We start from the raw sequence: 23,065 nt of genomic DNA, 5'->3' as shown, positions 1-23,065 counted from the left end.
GGGAGGAGAACACTGTAAACCTCGCTCAGGTTTGCGGTGAGTGTGTGGCTCAGTTCAGATAGGAAACACTGTCCCTCAGCCCTCTGCATTACTAGATGTGGCATATGGCAATTATTTGTAATTGAAATATAATAATTTATAGCTGGTGTGTTTCAATTTTTAACAGTTTCTATTTAGCGCAGATAGAAATAGACTGTGAAGCAAATAATGTAATTACTCACTAAAGAAGTCAACTCTTGTTAGAAGCTGGTTATGTGACATCCAGCTGCATGCCTGACACCTCCCTTGCTTCATTTGAGGGATCTGACAATGGGCCTTGGGAAAGGATGCCCCCTTCATGTAACATATGCAGGTGTTTCCCCTTATGAGTCAGAAGCAGATGTCTCGTTAGGCAGAATGTATGACAGCTTGACACACATCTGGCCCCACCTAGCAGGAAAACTATGACCTGTAAATTGTACTAATAAAATACCATCATTCCCATTTTGACTGGGCCATGAAACCAACACCTTCGTCCTTCAACACTGAAGGAGGTTAGATCCCACACAGAGGGTTTGTGAGTGGCTCAAAGCTTAGGATTGTAAGTTGAACCTACGTGCTGCCTTTGTTGTATTTTACAAGACAAATTTTATGAGGCAAATGACAATGTGATCTAACCCCAAGTGTTCTTATTTGCAGAATGGGAGCAGTAGAATTCATTAAGCTAACATTTTACATCTCTACGTGTCAAGCACTTAGAAGGCTCAGGAGATGGAATCTTTTAGGCACAAATGAAGTATTTCAGAGTGGTGGTCTATTCAGAGACTCTGATGACAGGTCTGTTTTCAAACAGCTCATAAATAAACAAATATATCAAACACTAGCCGCTTACAGAAGGCAAGGCAAATGAGTCACCATCCTGAACATTTAGCTCCTCAATTTGGGGAGCTAATTAAAAAACAAAACAACAACAGAAAAACTTTTCCAACAAGTTGTAAATCTCTACTCACAAAATGTTAACTGCAATATCATGAACTGTTCATAAGTTCTATTATTTTTAGAACATGAATGATATTCAAAGTTGGTACAGAATTTCCATTTTTTTCATCTTATTTGGGATTATTTCCCACAGTTTTTCTCCTTAACTTCCCTCCTCTAAAATTTTATTTTATGATTTTGGTAAAATACTATTTAGTTTAAATCTTTATTTCATTCCATTTTACATTGATAAATACCATAAATAACCTGCACATTTTATTTTTAGTAAAAATTCTGAAGGGTAGTTTCAGAATCACTTTACAATCTGGTATCATCTGTTTGTAGCTTTTAAATTTTGTCCCCAAATTACTGTTTTGATCCAGATAGTTATTCTGTTAAAGCATGTTTATAAAAGTGAAGGTAAAGTACACAAAGTGAAAAAGAAAATGACTGTAGAGATGACAACTCCTCAAGTGCCGTAGATCTGTTCTCTGCACTGCTGTTTTAATGACAGCAAAATAATACACATTTATGGAAGGAAATGGATGAGGAAGGCTGAGAGTATTTGATTTAAAGTAATTTTGTTATCTGTCATATAAGGCGGGGAAAATTGTACTGATTTTAAAGCGATCGTTTAGTTACAGATGTTTCCAGACCCCTTCCCTGATCCAAGGAAACAAAATACCATTCAACAACAAGCCCAGATTTAGAGATGGGGCTTGTTCCAATATAAACATTTCTTAGCTAGACCTTCTCCATGAAAGTGCATAGTCAATTTTTCCATATACAGTGGGAAAGACAAAGCTTTTAGCTTAAAAGGCATTCTTGCCCGTGGCACAGAGCTCCTGGAATGAACAGCCTAGGGACACCATGGTTCACTGAATGCTGATTTGTTCATCAGAAGTATATGACAGGATTATGTCAGAATGCACATGTGCCACAAATAGAAAACTCAGCACCGTTTTGGCTTCAGTGTTTGGTATGGTCATTTACTCGCTCTGCGTCTCTCTTTGATGTAGCACTGTTTACCCAGGGCCCAGTTTAGTGTGTGGCACAAAGCAGGTATTCCACAAATAAGGAAAGCATGAACTATTTTCTTGAGCAACTATTATCCTGAAGGCACTTGGCCAGGCAATTTGGGGAACCAGAAGATGAATTATGGATACTTCTGGCCTGCAGGAGGTTAGTTGGGGCATTTAAGGTATATATGTAACTTACTATAATATACAGTAGAAAGTGCTAAGAGTCATAATATAGGAGAAGTACAGAGAAATGCTGAGAGCGTGAAGAGGAAGGGAAATTTACTTTTAACCTGGAGGTGGGTAGTGGATCAAGAATGATCCTTCAGAGGAGGCAGCATCTGTGCAGCGTTTTCTTGAAAGAGAACACTGAAGCCAAAAGGCTGGAAAACACAAGACGGTTTTTAATCACTTCCCATAAGGCAGAGAGGCTGGTACTCATATTCCTCTCATTGTTTTATTGCTTCAAGTAGGCATCCTCCCTGCTCCCTTCCTCCCAGCCCCCAGTAACCTTCAATAAAAGCCACCAGATGGAATGACTTTTTTTTTTTTACTTTCTGGGATTTTCTTTGGAAGGATTAGTTTAATATTAGCAATTAAACTCATGTGACATCTTCAGCAACCTTCTGGCTTACAGTATACCCACACGGAGATACCACTTTCTGTCTACACCACCTTCTGTTTTCATAGATAACACGGGCGGCATGCCCTAAACCCCGAACTAAGTGTTAGGTATGCCTAGAAGCCTCATTAATTCCTTGTCGTCACCGGGATCCCATGAAGAACTGTTATGTAGCTAGGAGTTAGGAGTTTGGAACTGACAATAATTTCCAAGTCAAAATTTGTGCATAGGGATAATGCCATTCAACTATAAGAAGAGAATATTTTCATATTATCCTCTTTCATTCTGCTATCTAATGCATTTTAAGCAAAAGTGAGATGAGCCAAAGCATGATAATAGAAATACCTGGTTGTATGGCCCTCTCAGTAGCTATAAGATTGATTTAATTGATTGAGAATCTATTAATAATTAAAGCAAGAATCTTGTGCACTTGGGTTTTTTTACTCTACTGTCAATAGCCCAGTCACTGAACAGTTGAAACAGAGCAAAACTCTATCCTCATTTAAAGCTTTGACTGCTATTTCAGTTTTTTCTCCTTTTAAAAAGTTTGTAAATTTCTTAGATGATGTGAGCTAAGTTCCAAGGAAATCCATGCTGACTCATGACTTTGAGGAGAGAGCACATTTTCTAGATGAATTTATGTTAGCAGATTTAAAAAAGAGAGACTGTAATCAAAGGAAAATCAAAACAGTTTAGATAATCAGAGATGAAGATACAATGTCTTAAAATCTAAACAAGGGTACAACACTTGTTAGCTTTCAAAACAACTGAATGGGAGAGCAGACAAAAAGATGTTCTGCAAAAAGAAAACAACAAAAGGCTTATTTCCACTGAACATTTTGATATATTGCAGGTCCAAAAACACAGGTCACAGGAAAAATGTACTTCACCTGCCAAAATAATCACAGATAGTCTTTGAGAGTAGGAAGAGCCCAGCCCTTTAATAAAGCCCAGAGATTTTAAGCACCTTACAAAGAGTATTATCATTCCCCCATAAAGATAATTACTTGATCTTACAAATATATTTATATTTTCCTAGATACAGTATTACTTTCATCATACTGAGGATCTTCCCCACAACAAAGATCGGGAGGATAACAAGGGATGATGGTGCCCACTGTTTCGAAAGTGAACTGTTGAGTGCGCAGCAGGTTAGAGCTGTTCTGCCTCCCAGAGACCTTTTTATTTTGCTGACTACGTGGGGGCTGCCCTAACCCCCTGAAGTCTTTCTTATTTCTCATTCCCTATTAGACTCGGGGCACATCTAAGCAGTGCTATTTCTGGGGCAATCCCTGGATTTTGTGTGTGGAGGTGGGGGGTACTTCTCTGGTGGTTCAGTGGTAAAGAATCCGCCTGCCAGTGCAGGAGATGAAGGTTTAATCCCTGTGTCGGGAAAATCCACTGGAGAAGGAAATACCCACTCCAGTATTCTTGCCTGGGAAATCCCATGGACAGAGGAGCCTAGCAGGCTGGATTTCAGGGGCAGTCCCTGGATTTTACTAACTATAGTTCTGTTGGGAATTGGTAGATTGTCTTTGAGAAACTTTCTGTTAGAAGAGTAGGGTGACTTGGCTTTGAGATCAGCAGTGAAAAAGCTCCACAGATAAAAATGGAGATGCTGAAACTCAGAACTGTTACAGAGCAGTTTGGGACAGTCACAATGGGGTACAACTGCCAGAGGAGACCACTTTGGTGCCAGCACACATTTAATTTTCTTCATTAATTTCTCAACTTGTAATTGTTTTGCATGATGAGAGGGAAATTTCTTAAAGTCATGTGGAAACCTGAATGATGACTGTGTGCAGCAGGAAAGGCAGACATAATGTGGTCTGGGAATTTTTAAACTTAGTTCTTCAATTGTTTTAAAACAAAAGGGTCATTGTTCATTTTTGAAGTAGATCTTTTTTCTTTCCTCCTTTTGAGATCCAGGATGTGTTGTTTATTTTTATATGACCATCAGAAAAACTCTAGCCGGAAATTCTGAAATCTTACTGCACTTGAAAGCTTTCTTTTTAAGTATAGGTGCTGAAAGCATAATTGAAGAGATCAGTAGCCATATGGGGCCTAAGCAAAAATTATTGAAAGGAAAGAAGCTATGAGTAGTGTGGTTATAAATTAAATTAAAAATTTGGATAAATATACTGATCAAAAGCCAAGAGAATTTCTGATATCTTAGTAGTTAAATTATTTAGGAATAAGGCATCAATGGTGATATGTCACAACAAGAAAGTGAACATGGATACACTCTTGTCTGATCCAACTTGTTTAATATCCCAACACACAGATCACCAGATGTTTCTCACCCCTATTATTTGCCTTGGTTATGGTGGCACCCCACTCCAGTACTTTTGCCTAGAAAATCCCATGGACGGAGGAGCCTGGTAGGCTGCAGTCCATGGGGTCGCTAGAATCGGACACGACTGAGCGACTTAGCAGCAGCAGCAGCAGCAGCATGGTGCCCATGCTGTGATTCAGTAGGACAAAAGGATTGCTCTAAAAGTCAGGAAACTTGAGGTGGTTCTAGTTCTGGAAACCTGCTGTGGGACCTTGAGGAAGTGACTTAGCTTCAGGCTCCAGTTTCCTCCTCTTTCAATGGTATTTGTGGCATGATGCTTTCTAGGCTTTTCCCATCCTAATGATCTAGAATTCTGTAAACCTTCCTGCTGTTTCATATTTGTTCCATGCTATGAAACTTTGAGCAAATTATTTAACATGTCCACATTTTGGAAAGTGAACATGTTAGTAGCTCAGTCATGTCCAACTCTTTGTAACCCATGGACTGTAGCTTCTGTCCATGGGATTTCCCAGGCAAGAATACTGGAGTGGGTAGCCCTTCCCTTCTTCAGGGGATCCTCCTGACCGAGGGATGGAACCCCAGTCTCTGGCATTGCAGGCAGATTCTTTTTTGTCTGAGCCACCAGGGAAGCCTAACACTAACATATTTATATAAATTAGACTGATAACAGCTAGCCTGCCTGGTTTGCAAGGAATAAAGGTGGAAATATATATGAATATATCTTGTAAATCATGGAAGCTTTTAAGTATTAACATTGTTTTTTGATTAAGTTAGTCATTGGAAATTCCATTATTTTTCATTTATAAATAACATTTGTCCAATATCAGCAGCTTTTTGAAAGTTGTGCTCTTTAAACTTGGGTTGAGATATATAGGGAGCTTTCCTAATTTATCAGAATATCAGTTCTGTCTCAGTATTCTGAACATATGTCATAAGGCAAAATAAAATATCTGGCAGCTTGCTTTAATGACACTGTGAAAAGCTTAAGGTGTCACTTTTTTATTCAAATAAAAAAAGATAAAGTTTAAAGTATTTATTTTCTCCCTTTTAGTAGACATAGCATTCATAGTGGAAGCATTTTGGCCTTTGGAGATGAAGGACTACAGATGGTTGTAATCCTGTGTTGAGGGAGGGGAAAGTAAGACCAAGAGTTATCTTTTTAGGTCAGAGTGCAGGTGATAAAGGGTGGTTAGATTTTAAGTTAAGATGATGTTAATAATGATGAAATAATTGGTTTAGAAAAGTAAGAACCATGCAAACATCTGACTGTTCCTATGAGGGCTGAAAGATACCATCATCTGCTCTGCCCAATACCACTCTCCAAAACTTTACAAAACTCATTTGCTGTTTTGCTCAGCATTCCCAGGTAATAACTGAGACAAAAGTGGAATTTCCTAATTTCCTAGGAAAGGGCCAGAAATATCTTCTGACAGGAACAGGAAGCATAAAAATATCTCTCAGGAGAGCACCAATTGTTTAGAGATTTCTAGCTTGTGTTTGGGGCTGCAGCAGAGGTGCTTGGAGCACCAGAAGCTCTGCAATCAGCAGTTCACAGTGACTCTGAGGCAGGTGTGTGTAACACAGAGACACTGCCTAGGAAGCACTAATTTGAATGAGACTTTGGGCAACATTTTGGAGATCCGTCATGATTTAGAATATCAGCTTGGAAGCGCCCAGTATCATGATTCTCAAACACTGTAGAGCAAAGAATTCCCTTTTTCTCTTTCTACATGAGGGAAATCTCAAATAGAATTCACCTATGAAACTGATTAAAAAGATACACTGGTTAAAGGAAGCAGAGTCCCTGCTTCTTGCTGCTCACACTCCCACACCCTAAGTTGTACCTGAGGCAGGGCATTTTCATGAAACCTCAGTTTGAAAGCTACTGATTTAGTAGGTCTTGTGTTAAAAGGTCTCTAAAGAGATTTTTCCCTATGATGTATTTACAGTTCTACAATTGTATTGCAATAATATAGTACAATTCTACAGTAGCACCTCTGACTCCTCTGTCATCCTTGCTCTCCAAAACATGGCAAGTCATCTAATAAAATCTCTGCAATGACATCAGCATCTGTTTTCTCTGTTGTAGACCATGGCCACCATCTAAATCCAGACCCTTCTTACTTTCTCCTGGACAATTACCAATACATGTTACTCTGGTTCCAGGCTTCCTGTTGCCTACTGCCTTATCCGTCCAATAGCCCTTTTCCAGATCAGTGTTGATGAATTCTCATTGAGCTTCTTTATGGTTTGAAGTTTTCAGTGACTCATTGTTGTCCAGTCCCACCAATTTGGACTATCTCCCTTTTCAGAAGAACCTTGTGTCTTTGATCTTTATTTATCTGATCCCCTCAGCTTGAATTTTCCTCAGTCTTAAAGATTCAACTTAAATGTCACCTATTCCATGAAGTCACCTATGAACTTCCCACTAGAAGTGAATATTCCTTCTAAACCCTCCTAAATAAGAGTTTTGATAACATACCAATTTAGTTGTCGTACACCATTAGTTACTTATTTTATCTCTTTGACTGTGTTCTATGCATCCTTGTAGCATACAAAGCAAGTTGCTGAGGTAGTAGGTACCCTTTGGAAATAAGAAAACAAAAACATTGATGCTGATCAATCAAGTGTCTCTGGACACCTAAGGAATACAAAGTGGCAATATAAGACTGAATATACTGTTCTTCATATTTCAAAATATCTAATAAAATTAATTGTGACATGCTCATAGAAAAATACAACTGAACTGAAACGCTAAATTTTTGTGTTTGTTTTGCTTTTGGCTGAAGTTAATACAGAGTGATAACACATTATTTTATCAGAAGCTCTCTTTTGCTGTTATAAATTACTTTGCCTCATTAAAAACTGAGATACTGCATAACATACTTCCCTTGGTAGGTGTTATTGACTCAATTATGTGTACCGCTCCCTGCCCTACCCCCATCCAATTCATATGTTAAAGTTCTGTGCATGATATCAGTGTATTTGGATGTAGTGCATATAAAGAGGTAATAAAGGTTTAGTGAGATCATAAGGGTAAGTCCTTAATCTGATAGAACTGATGTTTTTATGAAAGAGGATGATCTCACTCTCTCTCTTTCTCTCTCTCTACATGTGCACAGAATAAAGGCCATGTGAGGACTCAAAGAGAGGATGGTCATTTACAAGTCAGGAAGAGAGCTCTCACCAGAAACCAATCCTGACAACTTGATTCCAGACTGCTAGGCTCCGGAAAGGTGAGAAAATAAATTTCTATTGTTTAAATCTCCCAGTCTGTGCTATAACATCATGGCAGCCCAAGCAAACTACTACAGTAAGCAAAACAGTTCCAAACCAGAGACTAGAGGAACAGGAGAAGCAGTAGAGATTCTTGGGCCTGACGATCTGGGGAAGCACTGCTCTAACACCTTCCTTTCTCCAAGGTTAACAACAGACCCCACAAGTGACTGCTGGCAGAGCTGTCCTAGTTCGGGAGGGCAGAGGCTACCTGGGTTTGTTCCAGATGGAATCACTGATGCCTTGCCTGGTTCCTCTCAGCTCTTAGCCACTTTGAGCTGAGTGAGTAACTCACTTATTTCAGACATGTTATTTTATTAATATATAGTGCTTGAAAATTCCTAGGAAAGAAGTTAACAGCCTATATGTCTTTTAGGTCTGACTTGAAACCTGCAGTTTCTAAGCTCCCTTTCTTTCCATACTGTCATTTATAGAGAAAAAAAAAAAATTGAAAGATAAACAGTTTCTAAGCCTTCACTCAGTTTTCTTATAGTGGACATACTTTGTCTAATCACTTCCCCTGAGTCTCTGCCTTTACTACAGTTCAAGTTCTTTCTTTAGCTTTCTATCAAGGTCTTTCAAGTTATAGGTTCCTAATGTAAACTCAGGATGCCACTGAAGCGACTAATGTTTAGCTTAGGTGGAGATAAATAAATACATACACATTCAGATATTATGTCAATCTTTAAGGCTTTTCTGCCCAAAGAAGAACCTCCCATTGTTACTGAGATGATAGAGTGAGTTTACTCTGGAACTTGAAAAACAAGTCAAAGTATAAACATACCACTAATTCAGTGTTCTTTAAATAAACTCATCAGCTACTAAGACCACTCTGGCATTCCTGGATGATACCGGGGACCCTTGTTAGCTGAGCAACTGTAAGACACTCTGAGATTTAGAAACAGATGTTAGAGGATATTTACAAGACAGAGATTAAAAGCTTGGAGTCAGATTCCCTGTGTTGTAACCTTGAATGAGTAACTCAATTTTTTATTCAACTTCTATACGACTCAGTTTCCTCATCTGTAGACTAATAGTGCTAATAGTAGTACCTTCCTCATTATGCTACGAGCAAAACTAATAATAGAGTGTCTCAAACAATGCCTAGGACACAGCAAGTGCTAAGCAGGTGCTTAGGCATTAAAAGAATGACAGCTGTCCTGTAAGGTTGTTATAAAATAACAAGGGGCCCTCTCAGGGCTGAGGCTGCATCAGAGAGACCTGGAATCATCCAGGAGGGTGGGGACTACTCCACTGATGCAGGAAGAGACAGAGGCTCTGTCTCAGGAGCACTTTCCTGCAAGTCTCAGCCCTGTCTAGAAAAGCACTAGCTTGAGGACTAGCCTTGGCAATTTTCATTTTGGGGAACTAGCTCTTCCAAATCTCTTGTCAGTATCTTTCTAGTTTATATCAGAGACCATACTCCTCCCTCCCCAAAGTCACATCATCCTCCCTATAGAAAGCCTCCCTTATTAGCAAAAGAAACATTATAATCCCACTATTTTGAGTCTGGAAATACCCTGTTTTCAAGAAGACTCCATGAGTAAATTCTCCCCATCTCCACTCCCTTCCTCTGAAGGACACAGAGTCTCCAGTGGTCCTGTTCCTAGGCTGCATGTGCTGGGAGGAGAGTAGTGTAGGAGAGAGTAGAAACCTTCCCTCTCATTTCATGTCTTTCTTGACATCCCCATCCGGAACACCTACTATGTGCTCGCCAGGCTTTCAGGAAGTGATGTTCGAAGCAGCGGTTTTCTTTGAAGCTTGAATTTTATTCTGAAGTGTACCTTTCCAGGTCAGGCACTAGTACTGGGGGGAACCTGTAAGCTCTCTCACTAGCCTCTTGCAGCCATGATTTAGTTTTATATTTTAGGCCTCTTTGTAATTACGTCAAAAACACTTCCTTTTCTGGATTCTCAATTTCCTGAAGTCCATTAAAGTCTAAGCCCAGCTGCACTTTTGAGACTAGTGGTTCTCATCCTTTAATGTGCCTGTGAACAACCTGGGCATCTGGTAGAAAATGCAGATTCTGATTCTTGAGTGGGACCTGGGAGTCTGCATGCCCAACACCAGCCCATGTGCTGCTGGCGCTGCTGCCCTTGGGCCATGCTTGGTGTCTCCATGACGTCAACTCCTCCTCCCCATAGTCATTCACGCTCCTGGGCAATTCTGATACACTGACGATTCTGATTTCCAGAAAGGTCCTTTCAAAAAATATTTGCTTTCAAATGTTGAGTTCTGATTTCTGCCCAGGCTAGAAAAGGCTATCAAATTAGGCTTCCTCTTTACCTTATCATAAAGGCTCAGTTGGGAGCAGCGATACTGTGTCTATTATAATACAGTGATTTCAGTTGATGTTTATGATGAGTCAGTAATCTCTCACTGGCTCTTCCTTCCTTTTGCAGAGTGAAAAGACAGTCTCCTCTCTGGACCCTCGGTCACAGGTCACTTAAGTGTTAGAAGACACATGGACACGAGTCCCCATGTCCCTCATCTTGTCTATTGTCATACTTCCTGTTTTTCCATGTGGAGCTTAATGCTTAGAGTCACCCTGAAGTGTCTGGAGGGGCAGACAGCAGTATCCAGGAACCCTGATGTGGGAGACTGTAAATGTTCATTGGGTACACTTAGGTCTCTGTCCTGGATACTGCCTGGGAACCTCCTGGGTGAGTCACTTTGGAAAGGCTCATGTCCATGGCTGGGCCAGTGCTCTGTTCTGCATTCCATCCTCAGTCCTGCCCCTGGGGTTCTGAGGAAGCAGGAACAAGGACTCTGTTAAACCATTCCCATCCACCCTCTTCACCAGATCAGGACCCCATGTTTCCCTCTACATCTTTGGGTTCTAACTAGGACAGAAGCTGGACTCTGAGTGATTCTGTTCCTTAAGTTGGCTTCTCTTTAACAGTTTATAATTTGATCTATTTATTAGACAATTATAGAACTTTGTTGGTTGCATTAACCTTGACTTTGTTAATTTTGTTATATTCTTTTCTAGTCACCCTGGGAGGTGAAGGGACTTGTTCAGGTTCCTTTAACTGATAAGGGTGATATGATTGTCAGTGGCATGGCCAAGAACCAGAATAGTTAGTTCCAGACTCACAGTTCAGTGCTTTTTCCCACTCTACTCAATTCTGGGAGACTTTCCTATTGATAATTCAACTTAAGGTTAACTAGAAACAGTAAAGAGTGAAGTGATAGTATATTGCATGCATGCCTGCTTAGTCATGACTGATTCTTTGCAACCCTATGGACTATAGCCCGCTAGGCTCTTCTGTCCATGGGATTCTTCAGGCAAAAATACTGGAGTGGGTTGCCATTTCCTCCTCTAGGGATAGTATATTAGAAGTAATAAGTTTTTTTTTTTTCCTTAAAGATATCTATATCTATCTATCTATCTATCTATGTATCAGTTCAGTTCAGTTCAGTCGCTCAGTCGTGTCCGACTCTTTGCGACCCCATGAATCGCAGCACGCCAGGCCTCCCTGTCCATCACCAATTCCCGGAGTTCACTGAGACTCACATCCATCGAGTCAGTGATGCCATCCAGCCATCTCATCCTCTGTCAGCCCCTTCTCGTCCTGCCCCCAATCCCTCCCAGCATCATGGTCTTTTCCAATGAGTCAACTCTTTGCATGAGGTGGCCAAAGTACTGGAGTTTCAGCTTTAGCATCATTCCTTCCAAAGAAATCCCAGGGCTGATTTCCTTCAGAATGGACTGGTTGGATCTCCTTGCAGTCCAAGGGACTCTCAAGAGTCTTCTCCAACACCACAGTTCAAAAGCATCAATTCTTCGGCACTCAGCCTTCTTCACAGTCCAACTCTCATGTCCATACATGACCACAGGGAAAACCATAGCCTTGACTAGACGGATTTTTGTTGGCAAAGTAATGTCTCTGCTTTTGAATATGTTATCTAGGTTGGTCATAACTTTCCTTCCAAGGAGTAAGGGTCTTTTAATTTCAAGGCTGCAGTCATATATATATTACTGTTGATGTTTAGTCACTAAATCATATCTGACTCTTTGGGGACCCCATGGACTATAGCCCTCCAGGCTCCTCTATTCATGGGATTTCCCAGACAAGAATATGGGATCGTCATTTCCTTCTCCAGGGGCTTCCTGACCCAGGGATCAAACCTGTGTCTCCTGCATTGGCAGGCAGATTCTTTACCACCAGGGCTCAATGGTAAAGAATCCACCTGCAAAGTGGGAGACCTGGGTTCGATCCCTGGGTCGAGAAAATCCCTTGGAGGAGGGCATGGCAACCCACTCCAGTATTCTTGACTGGAAAATCCCCATAGAGGAACTTGGTGGGCTATAGTCCATGGAGTTGCAAAGAGTCAGACATGACTGAGCAACTAAGCACAGCACACATATGTAAAACACTTAATGATTCCCAGTTCTAAAGCTAAAGATGATTAAGTCCCTTGAAACAATTTGAAAGAAAATAAGGCTGGAAGTCAGAAGACATGATTCCTGGCACTGCTGCTTGTGAGCTTTGTGTCCTTGAGTGAAGCACCTCAACCCCTCTAAGACTCAACTTCCTTACCTATAAAATGAGAGGGTTTGAATCCCTAAACTCCCCTTCCGGATCTAATATCCTGTGATCCCTTTGATTTTACAGTTCCCACTGCAAGGTCCAATAGAGTTACACATCCAGTGATAACCACCCACTGGCTGGCATTCAAACAGGTCTCCTCTATGCTGAACTCTGTGCTGCAGTAGAGGCTTCAGGGCTTGTCTCTGGTTTAAGTCGCATTTCAAGGTGTCTGCCGGCATTAATCACAACAGACAATAATTCCAAGGGAACAATACAGAATGAGGCAATCATTCATGCACCACAAAGAAACACTGGCCGGTCTCCAGGCTTTCAGACTCAGTTCAGCCTCCAAATAACAGGCACTTAGCACCTCACCTGTGACCTGAGGATTGACAGAATCACAGATGACAGAACCGCTCTGCTGTTCCCAGACTAATAGCATACCAACAGGAAGAGAGGTTACACTTAGGGCACACTTAGCTTGTCAGATTATAGCCCTGTTTATCAAAGAGTAGCATACACACTGGGACTGTGAATCTTGAAAGGCACTATAGAATAATTCTGCTATGGAAGAAGAAGCCAGCCATGATTTTAAACCCTGATTTTGCTCTGGCTCTTGTGATTCTAAATGGTTCTACAGCCCTGGCATCCCATAATTCAAAGCTTTGCTAGACAGTTGTCTTGCCTTCTGCTGGTGTCTATAAAATGCATCCTTTGGTCCCACATTTAGCTTTTTAGAGCTGCTCAGTGCAGGGTGCCATGCTGTAGTTCACTTTGTAAACAGACAACAGCATAGCACGTAGCAGTCACGTCCACGGTGAATTTAAGTGAGGACGTCTTTGATCCCTGGACATCCCGATCTCCTTTAAAGCAGCCATGCCCCTCCCTGTAATGGAGGGCATAATTTCAAAATAAATATTAATATAGAGTCTGCACTGTGCTCGAGAGTCCTGTTAGCTGTAGAATGCAGCACGGATCACTGCTCTAGTCTCCAAGAGACTTGGGCTAATGCAGCTTTTAATGTTATGGGATTTCTCCAACTCATTGGTTCCCATGGAGTCATAAACGTTGATACTTGACTCCATTTAGGTAAACACTAGAATCTCTAGCTTCCAAGAAAACACAACACACAAACTAAGAAATTCCTGGAAGTGAAAAGAGGGCCATATTGCATGTTACTCAATATGACCACTCCTCTCTTTTTTTTTTTTTTAAGAATTTATTTCTTTGTGTATTTTTTTTTCCTTTACGTACAGGATTTGGGCTTTAATATGGACATTTTCCCACTACCATTCATCTTCGGAATGCTGTTTTCCCCAAGTTTCTCAGGATAAAAAGACTCAGATTCAGAGCTGCACTGCTGGCAGCTGAATTTCATTAAGACTTTGATGGGAAACTTAAGTTGGAATTACAAACATCTGTGGTTAAACTTCCCTTTAGTAAACCATTTCCCAGAATTTAACTGTACCACACGAGGAGCAAAAAGAAAAAACAGCTGAAAAAAGAATGCTGCTCTTTGGCAAATGCTGGAGTAGATACTTAAATATTCTTCTATGTGATGACTATATCTCAGTCAAGTAGCAGATTACCTGCTTTAGAAAACACGTAAGTGATTGTTTGGAAATGCTAAGTTTTGGAACTCAGAGCATGTGCTGATGATCTGATTTTAATGGTTTCTGATCAATCAAATGTCTCAGGATTATGTCTGGCCATCATTATTTGGTTACTTTGAGCAAGGAAAAACTCCATTCCTAAAGGAGAGGAGTATTGTGGCATTATATGTTTAAGGAAATTATAACAAGTCAGATTTGAGAATTTAATTATTAATGGGGGAAAAAAGTTATAGTCCTTGTCATATCAAATTTATTGCGTTTTTTCTTTTTGTTTAACTTTTTCGAGATTTTGAAAAATTCATTTTTTTTTCTTAACTACTCAGATTCCTGGGGAAAGGTTATGTTTAAAGAACCATTAGGGATACAATGATTATAATAATTAAGCTAGTTTCCTTCTCCAATGTTGAATAATCAACAAATTTGTAAGCCAAAGTTGAGAGTAATCAAATTTACAGAATAAATAAAAATTTAGATGAAAATAAGCAAATACTACAAACATAAATTTGCAGGTAGATAAAAACAGATAGTGGAAGGAAGAGGGTGAGGAGGGAAGGAGAGAAGAGAGAATGAGGGCAAACGTTGCATTAGGCAGCTTCTATACATAATTTCACTTAAATTTCACAAATAAGGCAAATACATTTGTACTCATTTTAAACCAAACAAACCAAGCCTCTGAGCTAATCTGCCTAAAAGTCAAACAGCTAGAAAGCAGGGGAGCTAGATTCCTACCACATCTGTCCGGCCAGATGCGCACATTACGCCTTTGATGAAAGGTGAATTTCAAATGTAAAGCAGAGGACTGCAAATAAACAGTCTTCAGGCTGAACTGGACCATCAGCTGTGCTTCCCTCAGGGCATTAAAAAAATTGAGTCAGCAATTTCACTGAAGAATCCACATTCTATCTTCTCGTTAAACACAGAGGTGGGTGCCCCCAGGAGAGGCACGCTTCCTCTGCTGTTTCTTGGGCCCCATCACTCATAGGACATGTTCCTTTCACTGCCCAGTTGTTTTTTGCTTGGCCTCTATAAAAATCTGAGCTTCAAAACTTTCTCTGTCCCATAGGATCAGCAATTCTGTTTCTAGGTATATACCCAAAAGAACTGAAAGAAGAAACTCAAATGGATAATTGTAGACCAATGTTCATAGCAAAACTTTTCATAGCAGCCAAAAGGTAGAAACAACTCAATGTCCACCAACAGGTAAATGGATAAACAAAATGCGATATACACATAGAATAGAATATCATTCAGCCTTAAAAAGGAATGAAATTTGGACACATGCTACAAAATGGATGAAGCTTGAACACGTTATAGTGAGTGCAGTAAGGCAGATAAGAAAAGACAAGTAGATTCCACTTATATGAGATACCTAGAGTAGAATGGTGGCTGCCAGGGCCTGGGGAAAAGGCTAATGGGAATTATTGTTTAATGTATACAGTATTGAGTTTCAGTTGGGAAGATGAAAAAGCTTTGAGATGGATGGTGGTGATGATGATGGATGGCAATGGATGATGATGAATGGTGAATGTACCTGATGTCATTTACAAATGGTTAAAATAGTAAATTTTGTGTATATTTTACCACAATTAAAATTTTTTCTTCTGGTTACATCTGAGAACTTTAGGATCACAGCAAATGGAATTCTCTGTTTTTCAGCAATCTTATAATAAATTCTGTAATATAGGCCATGTAATTTGTGCTATTCATCTAGCAGGTCAGGTGTCAGTTGCTCAGTCATGTCCGACTCTTTGCGACCCCATGGACTGTATCCCGCCAGACTCCTCTGTCCATGGAATTCTCCAGGCAAGAATACTGGAGTGGGTTGCCATTTCCTTCTCCAGGGGATCTTTCCAACCCAGGGATTGAACCCAGGTCTCCTGTATTGCAAGCAGATTCTTTACCATCTGAGAGCCACCAGGGAAGCCCTGCATAAATGGTCTTTGAATGGTATTTTATATACCTTCATTTTATTCCCAAACTTTGACAAAAATTATTTCCACATATAGTTCTATTTACCTAGCCACACTTTCCTAGATACTCTTGCAAGTTGAATTACTTTCATAAACTCCTTCCTAGCTGTGCCACTTACCAGGTAGGATGCCTGGGCAAATGCTCTGTGCCTCAGTTTCCATGTTTGTAAAATGAGATGATGACTATGCCAGTCTATTGAACTGTTATGAGGGTTAAAGGAAGTAACTCATGGCAAGTGCTTAGGCCAGTGTCCGACACATGGTAAATACTCAATGAATGTCATCTATAGGCCACGGTATTACCATTATTATTATTGTTGTTGTTGTTACTATATGCCAGTTCTTCTAAAATAATGTTTCCTACGAGCCTTCTTCAGTGTTTGATGAGTGGCTGTGCTCTGCTCTCCTACCCCAGGAGTAGTACTTTTTCTATATTACCCCCATGGCATTAGTGATAGTCATTCTTACAGAACATGAATTCATTCTGCTTTATATAGTGGCTATATATATATCTTTCTATCCTAGATTGCTTACTCCTTGAGGGTTGGAATGTGACTGCTTTTTTTTGTGTTCCTCCTGGCCCTTGCTTTATTGCTGTTTACATGGCAGAACTCAAAACCTCCTCTTTGGAGGATATTGAATGAAATAGGCTTCCCAGGTGGCACAGTGATAGTGAATCTGCCTGCCAAATGCAGGAGATGCAAGAGACACAGGTTTGATCCCTGGGATGGGAAGATCCTCTGGAGTAGGAAACAGCAACCCATTCCAATATTCTTGCCTGGGAAATTCCACGGACAGAGGAGCCTGGTGGGCTACAGTCCATGGGGTCACAGAGAGTCAGACAGAGTCAGACCGACAGAGCACACACACATAAGTGAATGAAATAATGACTGCGTGTCAGGGTGGATGTGAGGGTGTCAAATTACCAACCACACTGTTGAAGAACGGTACAGAATGATGGCCCAGGCCAGTGACTGGAAGTCTTAGTGTGAATTCTACAGAGCCTCTTTCAAAGTCTGGGAGCAAGATAAGGAAAAGGAAAGCAGATAGTGAAAGAGATTCTAAGCTGTCTTTTAATAAACATACTGCAGTCCTTTAGTGGCCAGGCACCTAACTATGTGTTGGAGTACAGGATCACAAATAGACCATGAAGGGAGTCTAGAAGAAAAGTACATCAGAATGAGTCTCCTTCATAGTGCTTGTCTTTAGCAAGCAGGTTTGTCTTATGCAGGGTATACTTGTACATGCAGTTCATGGGGCACAATTTTCTTGGAGGGAAGCTAACAGCAGCAGCAGCAAAACCCAGGAGATAAACTAGGTTTATTAGGAGATAAACTCCTGTTTTCCCCTGTCAGAGAAGTTTGCTCAATATTGTCATTTATTTCCCTTATTTTCTCAATAACCTACCAAAGGCAGTAACAGTGCTGTGGCACTCCACCACTTCACACTTTGCCCCTCCAGCAGAGTCCCCATTCTCCTTCTGAGTCTTTGGGTGGCTTCTTTCCAGCCACAAAAAATATAAACAAATGGTGATATTAAGTAAAACAGCACCATAAAGTCCTGAGAAATATGCCCAACTAATGGTTTCTTTTAATCAACCTCTGACCTAGAGTTTGTGACCTTGTTTAACTCCTGCTTCTTTCTGATAGACAAGAATGTCACTCTTTCCAAGGACACTTGGATACCCTCCTCTGGGGATGTTACTCTCTCTGTCCCTGCATCCCCGCCTGTTCTTCTGCGTCTCCATATTGGCCACGAAGATTTGTGCCTAGTTTCAATTGTGCCTATTATTCACTTGTATAATAAAATTAAGACTTTGTTTTCTTAAATGTGGAATATTAGGATACTAAATCTACTTTATGACACTACCTAGTTTCCCCTTTCCCCACCCCTACCTACTGAAAATCATTGTTGTCACCAAATACTCAGGAATAATGGACTCAGTAAATTATCTGCTTATATAAAAAAACAAAGCTAGTGTTTTCCTCACCTAGATAGTGAGGAAATCCTGCCAACTAGCACAGAGTTACCCATGGGTGCTCCTCTTTTCACATTCTCTGCATCCTGAGGGAAGCTTGTGCTTATTTTAGAAGGTAGGGAGGGGCCTTCCTTCTTGGTCAGCCAGCACATCCCATCCTTTTCCTCAATGTACATTTAGTGCGTATGTTCTCCAACTCACACTGTGCACCAGTGTGCCTACCTCTGTGCTGAGGGTGGAGGGCTCAGGGGTGGAGAGGATGTCAGTCCTGCTATGGAGGAGCATGGGGGAGCCTTAGAAAGACCACCAGCCTAGCACCTTCCACTGCTCCATGCTTGCGTTAATATTTTTCTTCCCTCCCTTTGAAGGCAAATTGAGGAATAACCATTTATATACACATATATATACACACATGTATATATCCAATTCAAATAAAATGAATATTTTTAGACTATCCTTCCATCCACTTCTCGAACCTCCCACGAATAATGTTCTGTATGAACCCATGTTCTCTTTCTATAGATGAAAATACAGCCTCCTGAACCAATTCATCAGAGTGGCTGTACCATGTTATTAAATCTCCAGAATGTATTTGATTTCAGGTCTCCTTCCTGGCTATAAAGAGCATGGGAAACCCGACTGGTGGGGCACTGGGATCGCTGTGGGACCACAGGCTGACTGGAGGCATTATGTGAAACTATGCAGTGGGAACATAATTACCCCAATCCCACCCTTTCTACATCATATACTTTGAATGACTAATAGCTTCTTTCTGTTTCCCTAAACCAAAAACCTCAATGGGCATTCTGAACCTATTAGTCTCTGACAGTGTTACAAATTTAACTCACTACAGGACATTCTTTTTGATTGAAAAGGTACAGACAAGCAATATTAAGTAAAATAGCAGCATAAAAATAAACTTCTGAGAAATATTCCCAAATAAGGGTCTCTTTCAGTCCAATAATCCATGTATTGCTCATAATAATAATAAAGACAACACTTGGGATGTATAAAGCATTTCCAGTCAGTCACTGTGTTAAGCCCTCTATGTATTTTATCTAATTTCATCACAGTTAGTATATGAAGTATGATGTAGACATCAGTAACTTCTCTAAGCCTCAGTTTCTTTATCTGCAAGTTGGGCATCTGTAGTTTGCTCAAGGTAAGGAGCACAGAAGCTAAAATTTGAGCTTGGGATCATCAGACTGCAAAGCCTGCAATCTAAAACTCTGATGTGCTGACTTCATATTATTTCACTGGGTATGTGAGGGCATAAGAAATTGTTTGGGGTTTCAGCAATAAATTTAAGTTTCCCTAAGAATAAAATAATGATTTTCTTACTTTTTGTGAGAGGAGAATTACAAAAAGTTATGTGCGCCTGTCTTTTTAGAATTAGCAGGTAAAAATACAGAATGCCCAGATAAACTGAATTTCAGATCAACAATGAAAAATCTTTTTAGCATAAATACATCTCATGAAATATTTGAGATATAAATAAAAATCTATTTGTTGTTTTTCTGAAATTCAAATTTAATTGGGTGTCCTGTATTCTGTCTGGCATTCCTACTCTTAAGTCAAGCATTTCATCCTGGAACTTTCCACACTCAAAGCAACAGGTGGAGATAATGCTTCCTGAGGGGTTGATTCCAAGCCTGTAGAGAAGTGAAGCCTTCCCACTGTGTGGAGTGTCTCCCGATCTGGCTTCTCTCCGAATCTGAGTACAAAGTTGACTAGAAGGCATGCCTCTCTTTCTCATGGGGATTACATTTCACATCACAATAGGGGTTAGTATGCTCTGGCCCTACCCATCCTCCCCTCATTTTAGGGTGTGGGTAGAGCTCACTCCTGGAGAAGGACCATCTTCACGCAGCATATCTTATCAGTAGTAATTAATAAAGCTACAGTTATACTAACAATTAGTAGGACTAGTAGCAATAATCCAGACTTCAGTGCTGTTAGAAATGGCATCAATCCACATAATAGCTTTGGTTCTACAGTTGCTGTAACCATAGCTATAGGGTGTGTGTATGTGTGTCTTCTTAGGTCAACTGCTCTTTTTTTTCCCATGAACTTAGGTGACTTCATTTTCCTCCTACTTAGCATCCCCCACGCACTGGACACGCTATTGTCTGTCTTGGCTAAAGGAGCTTTTAAATCACTTACTCTGGATCCATCTTCCTTTACCCAATTTCTACACTTTGGTTATGTTTTCAATGTAAATGCTATTGCAAGGAATTCAAACAACAGCTCTTTGACTATCATCAATAGCATATATTCATCATGAGGCTTGACTTTCATCATGACCTCTTGTTTCTGGAATATAATGGCCCCTGTCTATTTAAGGTATTTGCTCTGCAGTTTCCTAACAGCTTCTTTGGTGCCCTCACCCACCCCTCACCCTCCCCTGTTGCTGAGGACCTTCTGATTAATTTGTGACCGAAAGATTGGCTGCGCACTGCTGTTCCTACTGTCCTAATATCACGGAGAGGAGGAGCAGGAAGCCAGTGGCAGGGCACGCACATTATGAGGTGTGACTTGACAAAAATGCCTCTACTGGAACATACAAACGGCAGAAAGTCACAGAAGTGCCGCTGTGGCCCTAGGTGAGAGTCTAGCCTACTGACTCAGAGTATTCAGGACACGTGCCCTTTTGCCAGCTCGAACAAGGACGTGTTCCAAAGTCTCCGCTCTCAACTCACAAAGTCCAAATCCAAAGTACAAAGTAAAACTCTTTATTTCAAGTTTCTGAACTGACCTCGTCCAGGTGAAACTCTCAAGGCGGGTGGAAAAGGGAAGGCGGGGGAGGAGAACAACGAGTGTGGCACACGCAGCACGGGGCGCAGGTGCCCCAGTCGGGTGACAACGGCAGGGGCACTGTACCTTGGGAGCAGGCGGCAGGCTTCCGGGAGCCACGCGGGGCTCGCTGGTCTCAGGCGGGTCTAGTCGGCCGAACGCTGAGCTCCCTTCGATGTCAAAAGGGAAGGCGCTGCCGTCCCCAGACGCGGCGCGGGAGCAGGCGGCGCCGCAGAGGAGCCACAGGGGCAGGACTGCGCACCAGGCTGAGCTCAAAGCCATCTCTCCGCTGACATCCGACAGGGCTCGTCCAGGGGCTCGGCCACTCTTAGTCCTTGCCAGTCCCCGCTGTGATGCGGTGGTGCCTCGCTTATGGTACCTTCTCTGCGTCTGCGGTATCCAGATGTGGGAACTCAGGGCAGCCCCGGGAGCAACTTAGTAGAAAAAGGGAGAGTGAGAGAGTAAGCTAGAGCCGGCCTCCCTCCCTGCCTCCCTCTCTCTTCTTTCTCTCTCCCCTCTGTTTCCCTCTCTCACTTTCTCTCTCTCTCCCCAGAGACACTGGCTAAAGAATGTACAGATGGATGAAGCTAAAGCTCAGCATGGAGCGGCGGATGGGTTTGGGACGAGCCCGGGAGCGGAGGCCACCTCCTGTCCCCGGCGGTCGGGTGGGGACTAAGGGTTGCGCTGCCCTGGCTTCCTTCCCACACCCATTCTTACCACTCCCTTTTTACCTTCTCTTCCAGGACCTCCCCCTCCAAGCTGGTCTTTCAGGCACTCTGGCTGGGCCTTTCCTGGCGTCCTCCCCTCCCCTCTCAGTTTGGAGCCCCTCCAAGTGCCCCAGATGAATATTCAGCTTTTGTAATTGCTTCCTCACTTCTCTTATTTATTTAGCTAAGGTGCCGGATGTCTTATCTATATTTATGCAGATCTTTTATGTGGCCCCGCTGGTTTGCAGGAAAGTGGGTGGGAAAGGGATTCGGGCTGGAGCCAGAGGTGGATGCTCCCAGATGGCAGGGGAGAGGGCACCCACTTCCTTGGGCAGCTTTCTCCTTTTCTAGGGATAGGCTGCTGCGGTCTTTGTGCTCATACCTTCCCTGGAGACTGGCTGGCCACCCTCTTCCTCCCAATAGTCCTCACCCAGAGGGCTTGGGAAAAGAATATCTTTCACTCCAGCGCTGGAAAATGACTTCATTACTCAAATGCATGAACTTTTATTTACAAAGAACATCTTGTTTTCCTCCTAAAGCGGTGCTTTGTAAGGGGCCCGAAACAAGGCTTGCAGTGTATGAGCCTGTCAAATATACTGCCTATAGCCCGACCTCTTCCTCTTGGCCTGTAATCTCATGCCTACTACATCTGTCTGTCATGTAACCTTTCCAAGACTTTGGGGTGAAGTTGAGCTACAGTTATGTTGGGGTACCCATGTGGATGGGTCGGTGGCCCCTACAGCTAAGATACCTTTGCATTCATGGGCTTTATAAGGAGCTTTAAACATTTCCATGAGACCCAAACATGTCTTTAAAAGGATTAGATGAGACACTCATACAATGACACTTAAGTTCTGAGGTGTTTGAAATCACTCACAATTGTCGTGCAATAAAACATTTCAATAAACCTGTTAGCTCTATTTATAGGAAAAAAATCATTTTATCTAAGACACTTAAGTTCTGAGGTGTTTGAAATCACTCACAATTGTCGTGCAATAAAACATTTCAATAAACCTGTTAGCTCTATTTATAGGACAAAAATCATTTTATCTAAGGATATACAAAGCAGCCATTTATTTTGCACCTATCATATGCCAGATACTTTGCATGTGTTATTTGTAAGCCTCACAGCATTTTTGCAAAATAGGACTATTATTTCTTTTTTATAGAATTAAAAAGGGAGGTTCTGAAAGACTAGGACATTTGCCCATCACACAGCTGGTAGAAAGCTGGACTCAGTTCTCACTGATTCCAAAACTATCTTTCACATTTATACCACACTGAAACTTGCGAAATAAA

General features: G+C 41.4%; 1 protein-coding gene across 4 annotated transcripts in view; it reads right to left on the bottom strand.

Moving 5' to 3' along the window:
• The window catches only part of LAMA4 (laminin subunit alpha 4), a 139,972-nt gene extending 117,731 nt beyond the window's left edge, over positions 1 to 22,241 (bottom strand). For 2 of the 4 annotated variants that reach the window (XM_061427545.1, XM_061427547.1), the window contains exons 1-2: positions 21,791 to 21,892; positions 21,147 to 21,493 (exon numbers count right to left, since the gene is read on the bottom strand). In XM_061427545.1, coding sequence (XP_061283529.1) covers positions 21,147 to 21,341 — 195 coding nt within the window. In that variant the 5' untranslated portion in view covers positions 21,342 to 21,493; positions 21,791 to 21,892. Of the gene's footprint in view, positions 1 to 20,676; positions 21,494 to 21,593; positions 21,755 to 21,790; positions 21,893 to 22,148 lie in introns of those variants that run through there. The other 2 variants (XM_061427546.1, XM_061427548.1) reach the window with 2 other exon arrangements.
• Between the last annotated feature and the right edge of the window lie 824 nt (positions 22,242 to 23,065).

This window comes from Bos javanicus, chromosome 9 (genome assembly GCF_032452875.1).
Source record: "Bos javanicus breed banteng chromosome 9, ARS-OSU_banteng_1.0, whole genome shotgun sequence".
NCBI lineage: Eukaryota > Metazoa > Chordata > Mammalia > Artiodactyla > Bovidae > Bos > Bos javanicus.
This window is presented reverse-complemented; position numbering and strand designations above follow the sequence as displayed.